This window comes from Callorhinus ursinus, unplaced genomic scaffold (assembly GCF_003265705.2).
Source record: "Callorhinus ursinus isolate GAN/ISIS: 27379988/994484 unplaced genomic scaffold, GSC_fseal_2.0 scaffold6, whole genome shotgun sequence".
NCBI classification, from domain to species: domain Eukaryota; kingdom Metazoa; phylum Chordata; class Mammalia; order Carnivora; family Otariidae; genus Callorhinus; species Callorhinus ursinus.
The window spans coordinates 22130866-22147275 of record NW_027397068.1 but is presented as its reverse complement, the minus strand read 5'-3'; the positions used below and the strand labels follow the sequence as shown (position 1 = coordinate 22147275).

General features: G+C 36.7%; 1 protein-coding gene across 7 annotated transcripts in view; it reads right to left on the bottom strand.

Moving 5' to 3' along the window:
• Positions 1 to 16410, bottom strand: part of GRIK2 (glutamate ionotropic receptor kainate type subunit 2) — a 778198-nt gene that overhangs the window by 377398 nt on the left and 384390 nt on the right. For all 7 annotated transcript variants that reach the window (XM_073893710.1, XM_073893711.1, XM_073893709.1 and 4 more), the window contains one exon: positions 13267 to 13448. In XM_073893710.1, the coding sequence (XP_073749811.1) occupies positions 13267 to 13448 (182 nt within the window). The remainder of the gene's footprint in view (positions 1 to 13266; positions 13449 to 16410) is intronic.

The window sequence follows — 16410 nt, the reverse complement described above, 5'->3', positions numbered from 1 at the left end:
AATTAAGCAGAAGAAAGGAATTTAGAAATTGTGATATTGAGATTTATAATAGGAATATATATTTGGTCTTCATTGGTGAACTCCTCCCCCTTGCCCCTCACCTACACATGCGCAGTGGAATTGTGTGCACAACACCTAGGAACCAAATCATCAAATCATATTTCCTGAATGGACAGAGAATGTATGAGCCAATAACACTCTGATAAAGTCTGAATCTTAACTGAAATAAGAGAAAATTTCTCATATTAGTAAAGGTTTATAAGATTATCTTTATAGAAGGTAGTCATTGTCCCTGATGGATATGTACCAAAGGTTTCTCAACTCCAGAAATGTGCAATGATAGCTCAGCATTATCCTTGTCAATAGTTTTTATTTTGTCAACTCAATAGGTATAGATATACAGATAAAGAAAATTGAAAGAAACAGTGTTTCAGATGCACAACTATAAATAGCATATAATGCCTAAAATGTGTTAAGTACTATTCTAAGCACATTGCACATTTTAATCAGCTTAAGCCTTGCAGAGGCTGAAGGCAAGCAGACCCGAGATGGGTCGTTTTGGCATTAACATTATTCCCAGCTGAAGGCAACGGAAATCATGTGGGCTCAAAAGAAACTTTTGCCCCTCCCTTAACTACATAGAAAAATCTAAATTGGGGATCTTTCCCAGAATAAGGGTTATTAGCAGAGATAAATTTTATCTGAGTGATCCATCAGTATGGCAGGACAAACATCTAATTACCAAACATCTGTCTGCTCTTCTTATCACCCTGTGAATTACATTCCTTTCCTCTGAAGTCCCCCTTCTCCTTAGTTCATTATGACATTTATATCTCATTTTGCCAAACTGTCTTTGGAATTTCCACGTATGTGTGGATTCTCTAAATGTATGCTATTAAATTTGATTTTCTCCTGTTAATCTCTCTCGTGTCAATTTGATTCTTAGTCCAGCCAGAAGAACCCTTGAAGGGGAAGAAATTCTTGCCTCCTGATAGCCTCATTAAAAACCTTATGAGGTAGGTCCTAGTATTACACTTATTTTATAGGTAGGAAAGTAGGACAAGATAAGAATGAATAAATTGGCCAACAAACTGAGATAGTGAGTAAACATGAACTCTAGGTCTCTAACTCTTGAAGTTTGGGCATAATATGCCATTTTGTAAAATGGCATATTTTATATTCCCAAAAATGTAGATCCATTGTAGACTCTATATAATCTAAAAGTTTTGCTTGTTTTTTTCCTTGATAGTTTGAAAACCTCAAGCATGTCAAGCCAGTATTGAAAATTGTGTTCTGGAGGTAGGGATGGCAGGGGTTAAGGAGATGGCAGTAGGGAGAGCAGTTTGCTTCTGACATGGGTATTCTGCACTAGCTACAGGTTTCTTCTTCATCTCCTTGAGACGAAATCTGTAGGGGATAACTGAGGACTGCTTATGCCTTTCATTGACCTTCCTTCAGCCTTTGATTCTGAAATCAAGAATCAATTATGGACTGTGATGTCTGATCTAAACAGAAAAGGGTAGTTATTTTTGATTGAGTACTTACACTGTAACATTAACAAAAATGGACAACAGGGATACTCTCTTGAAAGATAAATAAATAATTTCCAGTGCAATTAAAAAAAGAACTTTGTGGAAATTAGACAACAGGATTGAGCAATGGAAACTTGATCAAGGCAAAGGGGCCCACAGTGATGATCACCAGGATGAATACAAGCAGGCCTGACAGGCAAATCACCTCAAGATATCCACCTAGGCCCAAACTGACCACTGGGCTACTTACAACTAGGCCCAGGTAACAAAAAAGGGAAAATTCGATACATCATTGTACCTCCTCACTTTCCCTCTTTAAAAACAGCTCCCACCCACTGCCTCATAGCAGGTAGCCTCTCCTTTGCTGTCCTGCCTACTACGCCCTTGCCCTGTATTCAATAAACTTCTATCTCCTTTGTTCTGCCTTAGGTGAATTATTTTCACTGCCCCCCCGCACCACTGGCTTCCAACCAATTGTTGCCCCACATTTGGGTCCCCCATCTGATCTGGAGAGACACCACATTTAGACATCACAAACTTGTTCTGGATGTTTTTTAAATTATAACATTTATGTCTTGCCACTGTTTTTAAATGAACTATATGCACACTTTAAACCACATTAATAATAATAAAATTAATATATTCTTATGTATAAGTAATATGAGAGTAGCTACAATAGAAAAATTGGCTGTACTGTATTACCCCTCCTGGAAAGAAATACCACAGATTCATTTTTCCAAAATCAAAATATGTTGGGAATCTACAGGGTACTGGTTGCAAAAAAAGGCATCAGGACCCACACCAGTATCAAATCAGTAAGTGGTATCACAAAAACAAAGCCACTCTTTTTTAATAGGTATGAAAATCTTCCTAAAGCTACCAGAAGAAATCTTACATCACATTGCCCAATGGAATAGAATCACCTGTACATGTTTAGACCAATGGTGACTTGGGGGTTAAGGGATTTAACTTCCTTAACATCAAGATATCTCCACCTGTTTTCCAAACAAAATAGCTTGAGGTGCTTGCCAAAAAATGTGTGAGGAGGATTTGGCTCTGGTTTTCTAGTTTGCTGACTCCTGGTCTAGTTTACACAGTTAGAGAAAGGAAAGACTGGACAAAATGCACGGAAATGTGGAGACAATGATTGACTAAATGCTCCTCACTGCTTAAGAACAAGCAGACAGGCTTTTTGTTTATATTTGGTAACTGATAACTTTTTAAAATAGTTCATTATGTAGGTCAAATCTTTATATTATTAATATAATAATATTCTAGTTTGGCTTGATTTCTTTATTATTCAAAGACTATAGTCTTTCATGGAATTTTCTAGCACTTTAATATTTCAAGGAAGAAAATATCATTAGAAATTCCCAACATTAACTAACGTAGCGTTAACCATGCTATACAACAAATATATGACAAATGAACACTTCTAGGCATATAATTTGCAATCAGTTTATACTTCAGGTTATATCCAGAAGTTATATTGCTCAAAGATAACAACTGAAGAGGTGGACTTCATACATATTTCTTAAAATTTAATTTAATTTTCTTCTTGCTGATGTGGGAGTTTATTTGCATCTGATTTTACATTTTTCTAATCTAAAAATTTTGATTTCACCCTCTCAATTCTAGACTTTCAAGGTCTTAATTAATACTTTTTCTGTGTGGTAGAATGACCTTGTGAGGTTTAATTGCAGATTATCTTGACCCTGCCATAGGGGATTCTCTTTGACAAATTTGGGTGGAAGTGAGATCTTTTGTTATTAAGGCATGTGTGCCAATTAGTGCACTCAAAGAGCCAGCCCCAAGCTTCAATCACTTTTAAAGCTTTGAGGGAAGAAAACTTCAATATTTAGGAAGAGCTCACTTAGTTTAAATAAATAAAACAATGAAACAGATAAGGCTAACCTGATAAACTGATCCGTATTTCTGGATACTCCTAATATTTGTTCTTAGATTAAGCCAGACAAGCTGAAAGCCCACCTATGCCTGTTCTCCAAGTCTTATACCATTTCTTTGGACTTCTGTCATTAACCAATGTTGAGAAATCCCAGAAAAATTACATAAGTCATAAAATAGAGTCCTATTAAATGGACTGTTTCATTTACAAGAAGGAAGCTATTTCCTTTCTTATTGGATTGGTTTCTAGAATAACTGAGAATTAAATGTGGGACAAATTCTCTCTGGGACAAGGTAAGTTAAAAAGCAAACACCAGGCCTTGGAGGAGCAATATGGTGGAGGAGTAGGAGACCTAAGTCCCAGGAATTCAGCTAGGTAGGGATCAAACCATTCCGAACACCTACAAACTCAACAGAAGATCAAAGAAAGAGCAGCAGCAACTCTCTGAACAGAAAAACGACCACTTTCTGGAAGGTAGGACATGTGGAGAAGTGAATCTGAGGCGATATATGGGAAGATAGACTGCGGGGAGAGGGAGCCTCCATCAGCCGCTACTGGCAAGTGATAGAGCAGTGGAGCACAAAATCAGAACTTTGAGAAGTCGGCTCCACTGAGGGACGTCGCAGCAGTGGCTAAGCGGTGGGTAGAACCGTCCCTGGGATGGTGTGGTCTCAGGACCCTGGGGGTCACAGGAAGACCAAGGGTGCCTGAGTGCGGCAGAGCTCCCAGGTAGTGGAGCAGGGAAGCCAGCTGCAAAGACGGAGCCAAGGAGTGGGCTCTCAGCTCCGGGTTGCCATAAACCATGATCCATGGCACAGTTGGGCCACTGTTCTTCCAGCAGGGACCCAGCAAGCGGCAGATCCAGGGAGACTCCCTTTCCTCCTCCAGGAGGAGCAGCATGAGAACACACTGCAGGGATCTACTGGGGTTGAGATTCCAAACAGGGTCATGTGCCAGAGATAGAAATGCTTGGTCACAGGCCAGGTTAGCATGGAGTACGGCCAGAGACCAGAGAGAGAGGAGTGATTGACTGCTTTCCTCTGGGGGCTCACTGAGGAGTGGGACCCCGAGTTCTCAGCTCCTCCAGGGCAGAGACTGGGAGGCTGCCATTTTCACTCTTGTCCTTCAAAGCTGAATGGAAAGCTTGCAGGTAACAAAAGCTACCGAGAGCAAACCCGAGCAGATTACTTAGCCAGGCCCCCAGCAAGGGAGGGGTAATTCTGCCTCCGGCAAAGACATTTGAGAACCACTGCAACAGGCCCCTCCCCCAGAAGATCAGCAAGAACAGCCAGCCAAGACCAAGTTTACCAATCAATGAGAACAGCAGAATTCCAGCAGTAGGGTAATACAGCACATAGAATTCATGGCTTTTTTCCCCATGATTCTTTAGTCTTTCAAAGTTAATTTTTTTAATTTTATTTTTTTCTTCTCTATTTTTTTTTGAATTTTTCTTTTTCCCTTTTTCAACCAACATCTTATCAATCCATTTTTATAAAAAAAAATCTTTTTTCATTTTTCATTTTCATTTTTCATTTCATATTCTATCCCTTCATTGTAGTTAACCCTATTTTTGGTATATATATATAAGTTGATCTCACTTTAAATTTTAGGATACAGTTTCTTCTAACAGACCAAAATATACCCTAAATCTCTAGTATATGGCTTTGTTCTAGTCTCCTGCCTGATCACATTCTCTCCTTTTTTTTTTTTAATTTCTCTTCTTTCTTTTTTCAACCAACTTCTTATCAATTCCTTTATAAAATCTTTTATAATTTTCATCTTTACATTCATAATCCATCCCTTCATTGTATTTACCCTTATTTTTGTATATATATAAGTTTTTCTTTCCTTAAAATTTTGGGAGGAAGTTTTTTTTTTTTAAACATTTTATTTATTCATCTGAGACACAGAGATACAGAGAGAGAGAGAGCATGAGCAGGGAGAGAGGCAGAGGGAGAGGGAGAAGCAGGCTCCTTCCTGAGCCAGGAGCCCAATGTGGGGCTCAATCCCAGGACCCTGGGATCATGACCGGAGCCGAAGGCAGACGCTTAAGCATTTGGGCCACCCAGGCGCCCCAAGGGAGGCAGTTTCTTCTAACAGACCAAAATACGCCCAAAATCTAGTGTGTGGCACTGATCTATTCACCAGCCTGATCATACTTGATCATATTTATTTTTTTCTTTTTTGTTTCTTTCCTGTTATTTTCCCCTGGTTTCAGGTATCTTCTGATTTGTTTAATGTATATTTTTCTGGGGTTGTTGTTACCCTGTTAGCATTTTGTTCTCTCATTCATCTGTTCTCCTCTGGACAAAATGACAAGATGGCAAAACTCACCTCAAAAAAAGAACAAGAGGCAGTACCGACTTCCAGAGACCTAATCAATATGTTGGAACTAGAGTTCAGAATGACGATTATAAAGATACTAGATGGGCTTGAAAATAGCATGGAAGATACTAGAGAAACCCTTTCTGGAGAAATAAAAGAACTAAAATCTAACCAAGTTGAAATCAAAAAGGCTATTAATGAGATGCAATCAAAAATGGAGGCTCTAACTGCTAGGATAAATGAGGCAGAAGAGAGAATTAGTGATATAGAAGACCAAATGATGGAGGACAAAGAAGCTGAGAAAAGGAGAGATAAACAACTACTGGATCATGAGGGCAGAATGTGAGAGATAAGTGATACTATAGGAAGAAACAATATTAGAATAATTGGGATCCCAGAAGAAGAAGAAAGAGAGGAGCAGAAGGTATATTGGGGCAAATTATAGCAGAGAACTTCCCTAATTTGGGGAAGGAAATGGGCATCAAAATCTAGGAGGCACAGAGAACCCCCTCAAAATCAATAAAAATAGGTCAACACCCTGACATCTAATAGTAAAATTTATGAGTCTCAGAGACAAAGAGAAAATCCTGAAAGCAGCTCGGGACAAGACATCTGTAACCTACAATGGTAGAAACATTAGACTGGCAACAGACCTATCCACGGAGACCTGGCAGGCCAGAAAGGACTGGCATGATATCTTCAGAGCACTAAACGAGAAAAATATGCAGCCAAGGGTACTATATCCAGCTAGGCTGTCACTAAAAATAGAAGGACAGATAAAAAACTTCCAGGACAAATAAAAACTAAAAGAATTTGCAAACACGAAACCAGCCCTACAAGAAATATTGAAAGGGGTCCTCTAAGTAAAGAGAGAACCTAAAAGTAACATAGACCAGAAAGGAACACAGACAATATACAGTAATAGTCACCTTACAGGCAATACAATGGCACTAAATTCATGTCTTTCAATAGTTACCCTGAATGTAAATGGGCTAAATGCCCCAATCAAAAGACACAGGCTATTGGATTGGATAAAAAAAACAAGACCCATCGATATGCTGCCTGCAAGAGACGCATTTTAGACCCAAAGACACCTCCAGATTGAACGTGAGGGGGCGGAAAACAATTTACCATGCTAATGTACACCAAAAGAAAGCTGGGAGGGGGCAATCCTTAGATCAGACTAATTAGATTTTAAACCAAAGACTATAATAAGAGATGAGGAAGGACACTATATCCTATTTAAAGGGTCTATCCAACAAGAAGATCTAACAATTGTAAATACCTTTGGCCCTAACAGGGGAGCAGCCAATTATATAAGGCAATTAATAACAAAATCAAAGAAACACATCAACAACAATACAATAATAGTAGGGGACTTTAACACCCCCCTGACTGAAATGGACAGATCATCTGAGGAAAAGATCAACAAGGAAATAAAGACTTTAAATGACACATTGGACCAAATGGACTTCACAGATATATTCAGAACATTCCATCCCAAAGCAACAGAATACACATTCTTCTCTAGTGCCCATGGAACATTCTCCAGAATAGATCACATCCTAGTTCACAAATCAGGTCTCAACTGGTACCAAAAGACTGGGATCATTCCCTGCATATTTTTGGACCACAATCCTTTGAAACTAGAACTCAATCACAAGAGGAAAGTCAGAAAGAACTCAAATACATGGAGGCTAAAGAGCATCCAAATGAATGGGTCAACCAGGCAACTAAAGAAGAAATTTAAAAATTCATGGAAACCAATGAAAATGAAAACACAACTGTTCAAAATCTTTGGGATGAAGCAAAGGCAGTCCTGAGAGGAAAGTATATAGCAATACAAGCCTTTCTCAAGAAACAAGAAAGGTCTCAAATACACAACCTAACCCTACCCCTAAAGGAGCTAGAGAAAGAACAGCAAATAAAGCCTAAACCCAGCAGGAGAAGAGAAATAATAAAGATCAGAGCAGAAATCAATGAAATAGAAACCAAAAGAACAGTAGAACAGATCAACGAAACTAGGAGCTGGTTCTTTGAAAGAATTAATAAGATTGATAAACCCCTGGCCAGACTTATCAAAAAGAAAAGAGAAATGATCCAAATAAATAAAATCATGATAGAAAGAGGAGAGATCACAACCAACACCAAAGAAATACAAACAATTATAAGAATATATTATGAGCAATTCTATGCCAGCAAATTAGATAATCTGGAAAAAATGGATGCATTCCTAGTGATGTATCAACTAACAAAACTGAACCAGGAAAAAATAGGAACCCTGAACAGACCTATAACCACTAAGGAAATTGAAGCAGTCATCAAAACTCTCCCCAAAAAAGAGCCCAGTGCCAGATATATTCCCAGGGGAATTCTACCAAACATTTAAAGAACAATTAATACCTATTCTTCTGAAACTGTTCCAAACTAGAAATGGAAGGAAAACTTCCAAACTCATTTTATGAGGCCACCATTACCTTGATCCCAAAATCAGACAAAGACCCCATCAAAAAGGAAAATTACAGACCAATATCCCTAATGAACATGGATGCAAAAATTCTCACCAAAATACTAGCCAATAGGATCCAACAGTACATTAAAAGGATTATTCACCACGACCTAGTGGGATTTATTCCTGTGCTGCAAGGTTGGTTCACCATCCGCAAATCAATCAATGTGATACAATACATTAATAAAAGAAAGAACAAGAACCATATGATCCTCTCTATAGATGCAGAAAAAGCATTTGACAAAGTACAGCATCCTTTCTTGATCAAAACTCTTCAAAGTATGGGGATATAAGGTACATACCTCAATATCATAAAAGCCATCTATGAAAAACCCACAGTGAATATCATTCTCAATGGGAAAAAACTGAGAGCTTTCCCCCTAAGGTCAGGTATGCGGCAGGGATGTCCACTATCACCACTGCTATTCAACATAGTACTAGAAGTGCTAGCCACAGCAATAACAACAAAAAGAAATAAAAGGCATCAGAATCGGCAAAGAAGAAGTCAAACTGTCACTCTTTGCGGACAATACGATACTTTATGTGGAAAACCCAAAAGACTCCACCCCAAAACTGCTAGAACTCATACAGGACTTCAGTAAAGTGGCAGGATATAAAATCAATGCACAGAAATCAGTGGCATTCCTATACACCACCAACAAGACAGAAGAAAGAGAAATTAAGGAGTTGATCCCATTTACAATTGCACCCAAAACCATAAGATACCTAGGAATAAATGTAACCAAAGAGGCAAAGAATCTGTACTCAGGAAAGTATAAAATACTCATGAAAGAAATTGAGGAAGACACAAAAAAATGGAAAAAATGTTCCATGCTCATGGATTGAAAGAACAAATATTATGAAGATCTCAAAGCTACCTAGAGCCATCTACACATTTAATGCAATCCATATTAAAATACCATCAACTTTTTTCAAAGAAATGGAACAAATAATCCTAAAATTTGTATGGAACCAGAAAAGACCCTAAATCGCCAGAGGAATGTTGAAAAAGAAAAGCAAAGCTGGCGGCATCACAATTCCAGACTTCAAGCTCTATTACAAAGCTGTAATAATCAAGACAGTATGGTACTGGCACAAAAACAGACACATAGGTCAATGGAACAGAATAGAAAGCCCAGAAATGGACCCTCAACTCTATGGTCAACTAATCTTCGACAAAGCAGGAAAGAATGTCCAGTGGAAAAAAGACAGTCTCTTCAACAAATGGTGTTGGGAAAATTGGACAACCACATGCAGAAGAATGAAACTGGACCATTTCCTTATACCACACACAAAAATAGACTCCAAATGGTTGAAAGACCTCAATGTGAGATAGGAGTCCATCAAAATCCTAAAGGAGAACACAGGTAGCAACCTCTTCGACCTCAGCTGCTGCAACTTCTTCCTAGAAACATCGCCAAAGGCAAGGGAAGCAAGGGCAAAAATGAACTATTGGGACTTCATCAAGATAAAAAGCTTTTGCACAGCACAGGAAACAGTCAACAAAACCAAAAGACAACCGACAGAATGGGAGAAGATATTTGCAAATGACATATCACATAAAGGGCTAGTATCCAAAATCTATAAAGAACTTATCAAACTCAACACCCAAAGAGCAAATAATCCAATCAAGAAATGGGCAGAAGACATGAACAGACATTTTTCCAAAGAAGACATCCAAATGGCCAATAGACACATGAAAAAGTGCTCAACATCGCTCGGCATCAGGGAAATCCAAATCAAAAGCTCAATGAGATACCACCTCACACCACTCAGAATGGCTAAAATTAATAACAGGAAATGACCGATGTTGGTGGGAATGCGGAGAAAGGGAAACCCTCCTCCACTGTTGGTGGGAATGCAAGCTGGTGCAGCCACTCTGGAAAACAGTATGGAGTGTCCTCAAAATCTGAAAATAGAGCTACTGTACGACCCAGCAATTGTACTACTGTGTATTTACCCCAAGGATACAAACGTAGTGATCCAAAGAGGTACATGCACCCCAAAGTTTATAGCAGCAATGTCCACAATAGCCAAATTATGGAAAGAGTCAAGATGTCCATCAACAGATGCATGGATAAAGAAGATGTGGTATATATATAGAATGGAATATTATGCAGCCATCAAAAGGAACGTAATGTTGTCATTTGCAATGACATGGATGGAACTAGAGGGTATTATGCTAAGCAAAATAAGTCAATCAGGAAAGACATGTATTATATGATCTCACTGATATGAGGAATTCTTAATCCCAGGAAACAAACTGAGTGTTGCTGGAGTGGTGGGGGTGGGGAGGGATGGTGTGGCTGGGTGATAGACATTGGGGAGGGTATGTGCTATTGTGAGAGCTGTGAATTGTGTAAGACTAATTAATCACAGACCTGTATCTCTGAAACAAATAATGCATTATATGTTTTAAAAAAAAGAGAGAAAGAGAAGATAGTAGGAAGGGAAAAATGAAGGGGGGAAATCAGAGGGGGAGATGAACCATGAGAGACTATGGACTCTGAGAAACAAACTGAGGGTTCTAGAGGGGAGGGGGTGGGGGGATGTGTTAGCCTGGTGATGGGTATTAAAGAGGGCACATATTGAATGGAGCACTGGGTGTTATACGCAAACAATGAATCATGGAACACCACAGCAAAAAATAATGATGTAATATATGATGATTAACATAGCATAATAAAATAAAATGAAGAAAAAACAAACACTATATATGTGGTTTGTTAGTGTTACAGAATCTAAACAAATGCATTCTGTGTACTTTTTTTACTCTGAATTCATCCTAACTCTCATGCTATCATTTTACCTTTGCTCTGATTTTTCATCTACTAATCTTGCTAAAACTATTAACTTCTTTTGCTGTATATATTTTATTTTATTTTTTTCAAGATTATTCATTTATTTATTTGAGAGAGAGAGAGAGACAGTGAGTGCAGAGGGAGAGGGAGAAGCAGGCTCCCCACTGAGCAGGGAGCTGATGCTAGGTGGGGCTCCATCGCAGAACCCAGTGATCATGAACTGAGCTGAAGGGAGATGCTTAACCGACTGAGCCACCTATGTGCCCCTGAATATATTTTAAATATTACCTTAATTCTGTTTTCATTTTGCAAACAGAGCAGGTTACATATAAGAAAACAATTATAAAATAATGGATATATCAAATAGAAGGCAGAATGGCAATTCTATTTTTAAAGTTGATGGGTACTATAACCTTTCAGATATGCAAAATAAGTCAGTTACTTTAGAGACAAGACAACTGATCATTTACATACTTGCTGGAAGCCTAGAGGAAACCTATCAAGGGTCTGTCACTGGCAAATCCTAGAGTGCTTCTCACTCTGGGCATAAAGGAAAGCTCTCCTTTCCAAGTTTCTATATTTTAAATATGACCAAGAATTGTTTTTAGTATATATGAAAAACAAAAACCCCAGTCTAGATTTCACTGCTTACTTTATTGCATCACTTTATTCACTACCAAAAAAGACCCACAAGAAACAAAAACACACCCAAATTTCATATGCTTTACTACCCAAATATAACACTAGAGCAATTTTCCAAATCCAATTAAAGATTTTACTGTAGTGAAACCAACATTCATACTGGAAGATTGGACAAACATCTGCTTAGTAAACTAACCATGTTATAAGAGGCATTTACTGTTGATAGTTATAGTTAGTTACGTAACTAACTATAGTTAGTTATAGTTATAGTTATATTAGTTACTAACTATACTAACTATAGTAACTAACTATAGTTAGTAACTATAACTATAAATAGTTATAGTTAGTAACTATATAGATAGTTACAGGATATAATTTGACATCTGAATCTGCATAATTCTCTAGTAGAGATATTTTATCTTATACGTGAGAGGTTTTAGGACAGTTGACTAATCCCAAGCTACTGTGATATCAGCCAGTATGTATAAAAGAGCTTAAAAAACAAAGTCCAAAGACTTGAGTCCAAATCTAGACTTTATGCATATTAAGTATACTGGCTCATACTAACCATTTAACTACCAACATCCATGTCTTGCTTCATCTGTAATATATGGGAGAATAATAATTGCTGCTTTGCAGTATGCTCTTAGGTTGGAATAGTGCAGAAGCAACATTAAAAGATTTCACTGCTATGAATTATTTCATTTGATCAATTTAGTATTATCTTTTGAGTCAGGCAATGCTTTGTTCTGGAATGAATACTTAACATCGTTAGGTGAAATATCCATCCCTCTGCTATTTCTTGCTGCAAGTCATTGATCAAGTTAATCAATCTTTCTAAGACTCCGTTTCTTCATCTCTGAAGTGGAGATAGTCTCTACTTCATGGGGTCGCAGTCATGATTAAATAAGATCAAATGTGTAAGGCATCTCCTGGAAGATGCCAGCTAAATAGCCAATCTTTTTTTCTCTTTTTTCAATGGGTTGATTGTATGTTTGAGATGCTCAATCATTGACTCTCAGTTTATTCCTTCATTTCAGTACGAAACAGAAATATCTATCTCAATAACCAACAGTCATTATAGCAAACAGAATTGTATCCATTTGAAAGTAATCACAGAACTTCAAACGATGTGTTTTGAAGAGCATCAATATTTGCATTACTTTTCCTTTAAGACAATTAATTAAAAGCAAATGTCAGATTTTTATCAGAAAATTACATCAAGGTGACTTCTCTGGCTCATTTTAACTGTGTGACAATAACACTTTGATTTAAAAAAAAAAAAAGGAGCACCTGAGTGTCTCAGTGGATTAAGGGTCTGACTCCTGATTTTGGCTGCGGTCACCATCTCAGGGTCATGGGATCTAGCTCCAAGTCAGGCTCTGCCCTCAGCGGGGAGTCTGCTTGAGGATTTCTCTTCCTTTCCCTCTGCCCCTCCCCTGCTTGTGCTCACTCTCTCCCCCCCAGAAAAACCAACCAAATTTAAAAAAAAAAATGCTTTAAATGCAAATGTAATAAAGAAACCAGGAATTTAAGTAAGTTAAAGATTACCTGTTTCAAAATGCCTGCTGCCATTTCATGGCTACAGTCAAAGATTACATGGAACTCCTTGCCTCTTTTCATTTCCTTTAGTAAGGGTTTTGCATCCTTTGTATCAGCAGGTAGTTGACGGATTTTAAGCCTAAGATTATACCTTGATGGAGCTTTGATGAGCTCCTGCAATCGAATGAGACCTATAATGAAAAAGGGGGAGAAAAAGAATATTAGAGAAAAAACAGAGTAGGTCATAAAATCATAGAACATATTCACTTCAACGCCTGATTTTCTTGACCATGTATATGTGCATTTCATGGTGTGACCACTGAAATTCCTACTTCCTAACTCCACATCACCAGTTATTTTTGTTAAAATGATCATTTCTCAAAATTCTTTAAGAAATTCTTTTACAAATTATGAAAGACATACATGATTATAAGTTGATGTGAATAATTTAAATAAACAAAAGGATATAGAGCAAAATAATCTCCCTCTGTACCCCAATTCTGCTCCCAAATGGTTGTCACAGTTAATGGCTTACAAATATTATTCCTCCATACATTTGCTATGCATTTCCACATATATACATAGAGTTTTGTTTTGTTTTGTATTTTACAAGAATAGTGGCTTGTGACATTGTCTTAAAAGTTGTTGTAAGTCAGTAAGTATTGTTCTAGTTCATCCATTCCACACTGTATTTTATAGCGGACGTAATTTATGTTATTATTCTCTGGTGTTAGAAACTCTGGTTACTTTTTTGTTTTTGTTTACAAGTAATGGGCTAGTAATTTGGTATATACGTAAGAGTAAGGTAACTTTCTTTAATAAAATAGACTCTAAGTAGTAGCCTGAACCATAATTAAATTAAATAAATAAAACTTTTTTGTATTATATGCTAGATATAACATTAACTTCAGAAATAAATACAACCACACACATTATTAGTAAAGCAAATATTTTCCTAGAGAAGTAGCTCCCAAGTATGTGTTTCAAAAAATATATCAAATTAGTAGATACATGTTTAATATATCACAGAACTGTAAGATAGTTTTAAATAACAGAGACAAATCATCAAATTTATTCTTTTATACAAACTTCAAGTAATGAAACCCCTTCAAGAACTCATATAAAAGACCCAATATATAAAAAATGTGATAAGAAAAAAAGGATCATCCAATTCTATCCTAGCTTGAATCAGATTAAGCAATTTCCTTGTCTCCTACTACTCTTCTTTCTTATTTACCTTTTATTCCATCTCATCTCTGTATTTCTCTCAATTTCTATCTTCCCTGAAGAACTACCTTCATAAATATTAGTAGAACAAATAATAATAAAGGAATATATTTGTAAATAACTAATCTGGAGCTTTCTCTTTGCAAATGTGTGTGTGTGTGTGTGTGTGTGTGTGTGTGTGTTACTTTACTTGGAAACTGGAATAACAGGAATAAAAATATATCTTATTATGAGTAAAAAAAACTGTGTATTAAAATAATGTATGATCCAGAGAGTAAAATCTAATTCTAGGACTTTTTTTCATTCATTTTTTAAATAAATAGACCTTCATACATATAATGGTACACTTCAACATGTTGCAACATAGTTAATAAAATTAACATGAAAAGTTTTCAGTATTTTCATCCTCAAATGAGACATACAGTTTAAAAAATATGTAAATTCACAAATATACCTAGTATCTTTTGCTTTTAAAATATTGTTCCATAAAACGTATTTAAGTTATTTGAGAATTTTGCCATTTAAAATTCTATAAATAATATTACATAAATTACACAGTATACTACAATTGTCTCATTTTGTTTTATAAATTTAAATATTTACTAACTATAGTAAAATAAATATTACATAATTAACTGATATTAAATTTACCCATTAAACATAATACAATTCAGTCTAGATAATTAACATGTATATAATGAGTACAGATGTTAACAAGCTAAACAAACATGAAAACAAATATTTGAATTTGTAATACCTGTAGTAGTTTAACACTGAACTTAGAAAAATCCTCCAAAACTTGTATAAAAGCCTATCTATTATTTGCACATGGGAATGCATTGTTTAACTACTTCTTATAAATAAACCAGAATATAATTGCAGTAAGGCAATGGCTCCCAAACTTTGGAAGGTATGACAGTAATCTATAAAGCTGGTTATAATCTAAATAGCTGAATCAGAAACTGCAGAGGATTACAATCTTCCCAGGTGATTTTCCTGGTCATCAAAAAGTGAGGACAATTTCCAAAGATAAGTGTGGTTTCAGTCAAGTGTCATATGGGAGTCACTTTTGAACCACTTTGGCATAACGATATTATAAAATAATTAATTCAAAGAATGAATTCCAACTTCATTAGGAAACATGAATCAGAAAACTATAATTACAGCTGAATGTAGGAATAAGAGAAATAAAAAAAGACACCATTCATTTACTCCCACATCAAACAAATGTTTATTAAATTCTTTCTATGGGTCAAGCAGTGTTCTAGATATCGGTAAAACAATGAAAGGTAAAATAGACAAATTTCCCGTCCATACCATGTTAAAAATATGTGGGGGAGGGCAGGTAGGTAAAGGCTATTAAGCAGACAATTATAAATGAAAAATGGCAAATAATATTTTGGTGAGGAAAGTGCAATTATTGACAAAGAATACAGCAGAATCATCGAACTTGGAATGAGAATGCTCATGAAAATTACCTCAAAGGAAGTGACATTCAGTTAATACCTGAATAAAAGGAGTAAGAGTGGAAGGAATAGATAGGGGGGAAAGAAAGGTTTTTATACTGGTAGGGAGGTGAGAGACCATGGGCAAAGAATCTTAAGAAACAAGGAAGAAGTGGTGACCAGTGTAATTTCAGAAGGCATGAGGCTGCTTAAGAAGCCCATGTAAATTACTTTAGAGTTAAGGTCTTAAGGGTAGTGGAAAGTGCCCACTTGGAATCTACATTTCAAAAAAATCACTCGAATGCCCGACTTGGTCAAGTGTGCCACTGTTGGTTTCAGCTCAGGTCATGATCTCAGGTCATGATTGAACCCCATGTTGGGCTCCACACTGGGCGTGGAGCCTGCTTAGGATTTTCCTTCTCCCTCTCCCTCTAACCCCTCCCCTCTCACTCCCTCCTCACTCTGTAAAAAAGAAAAAAAA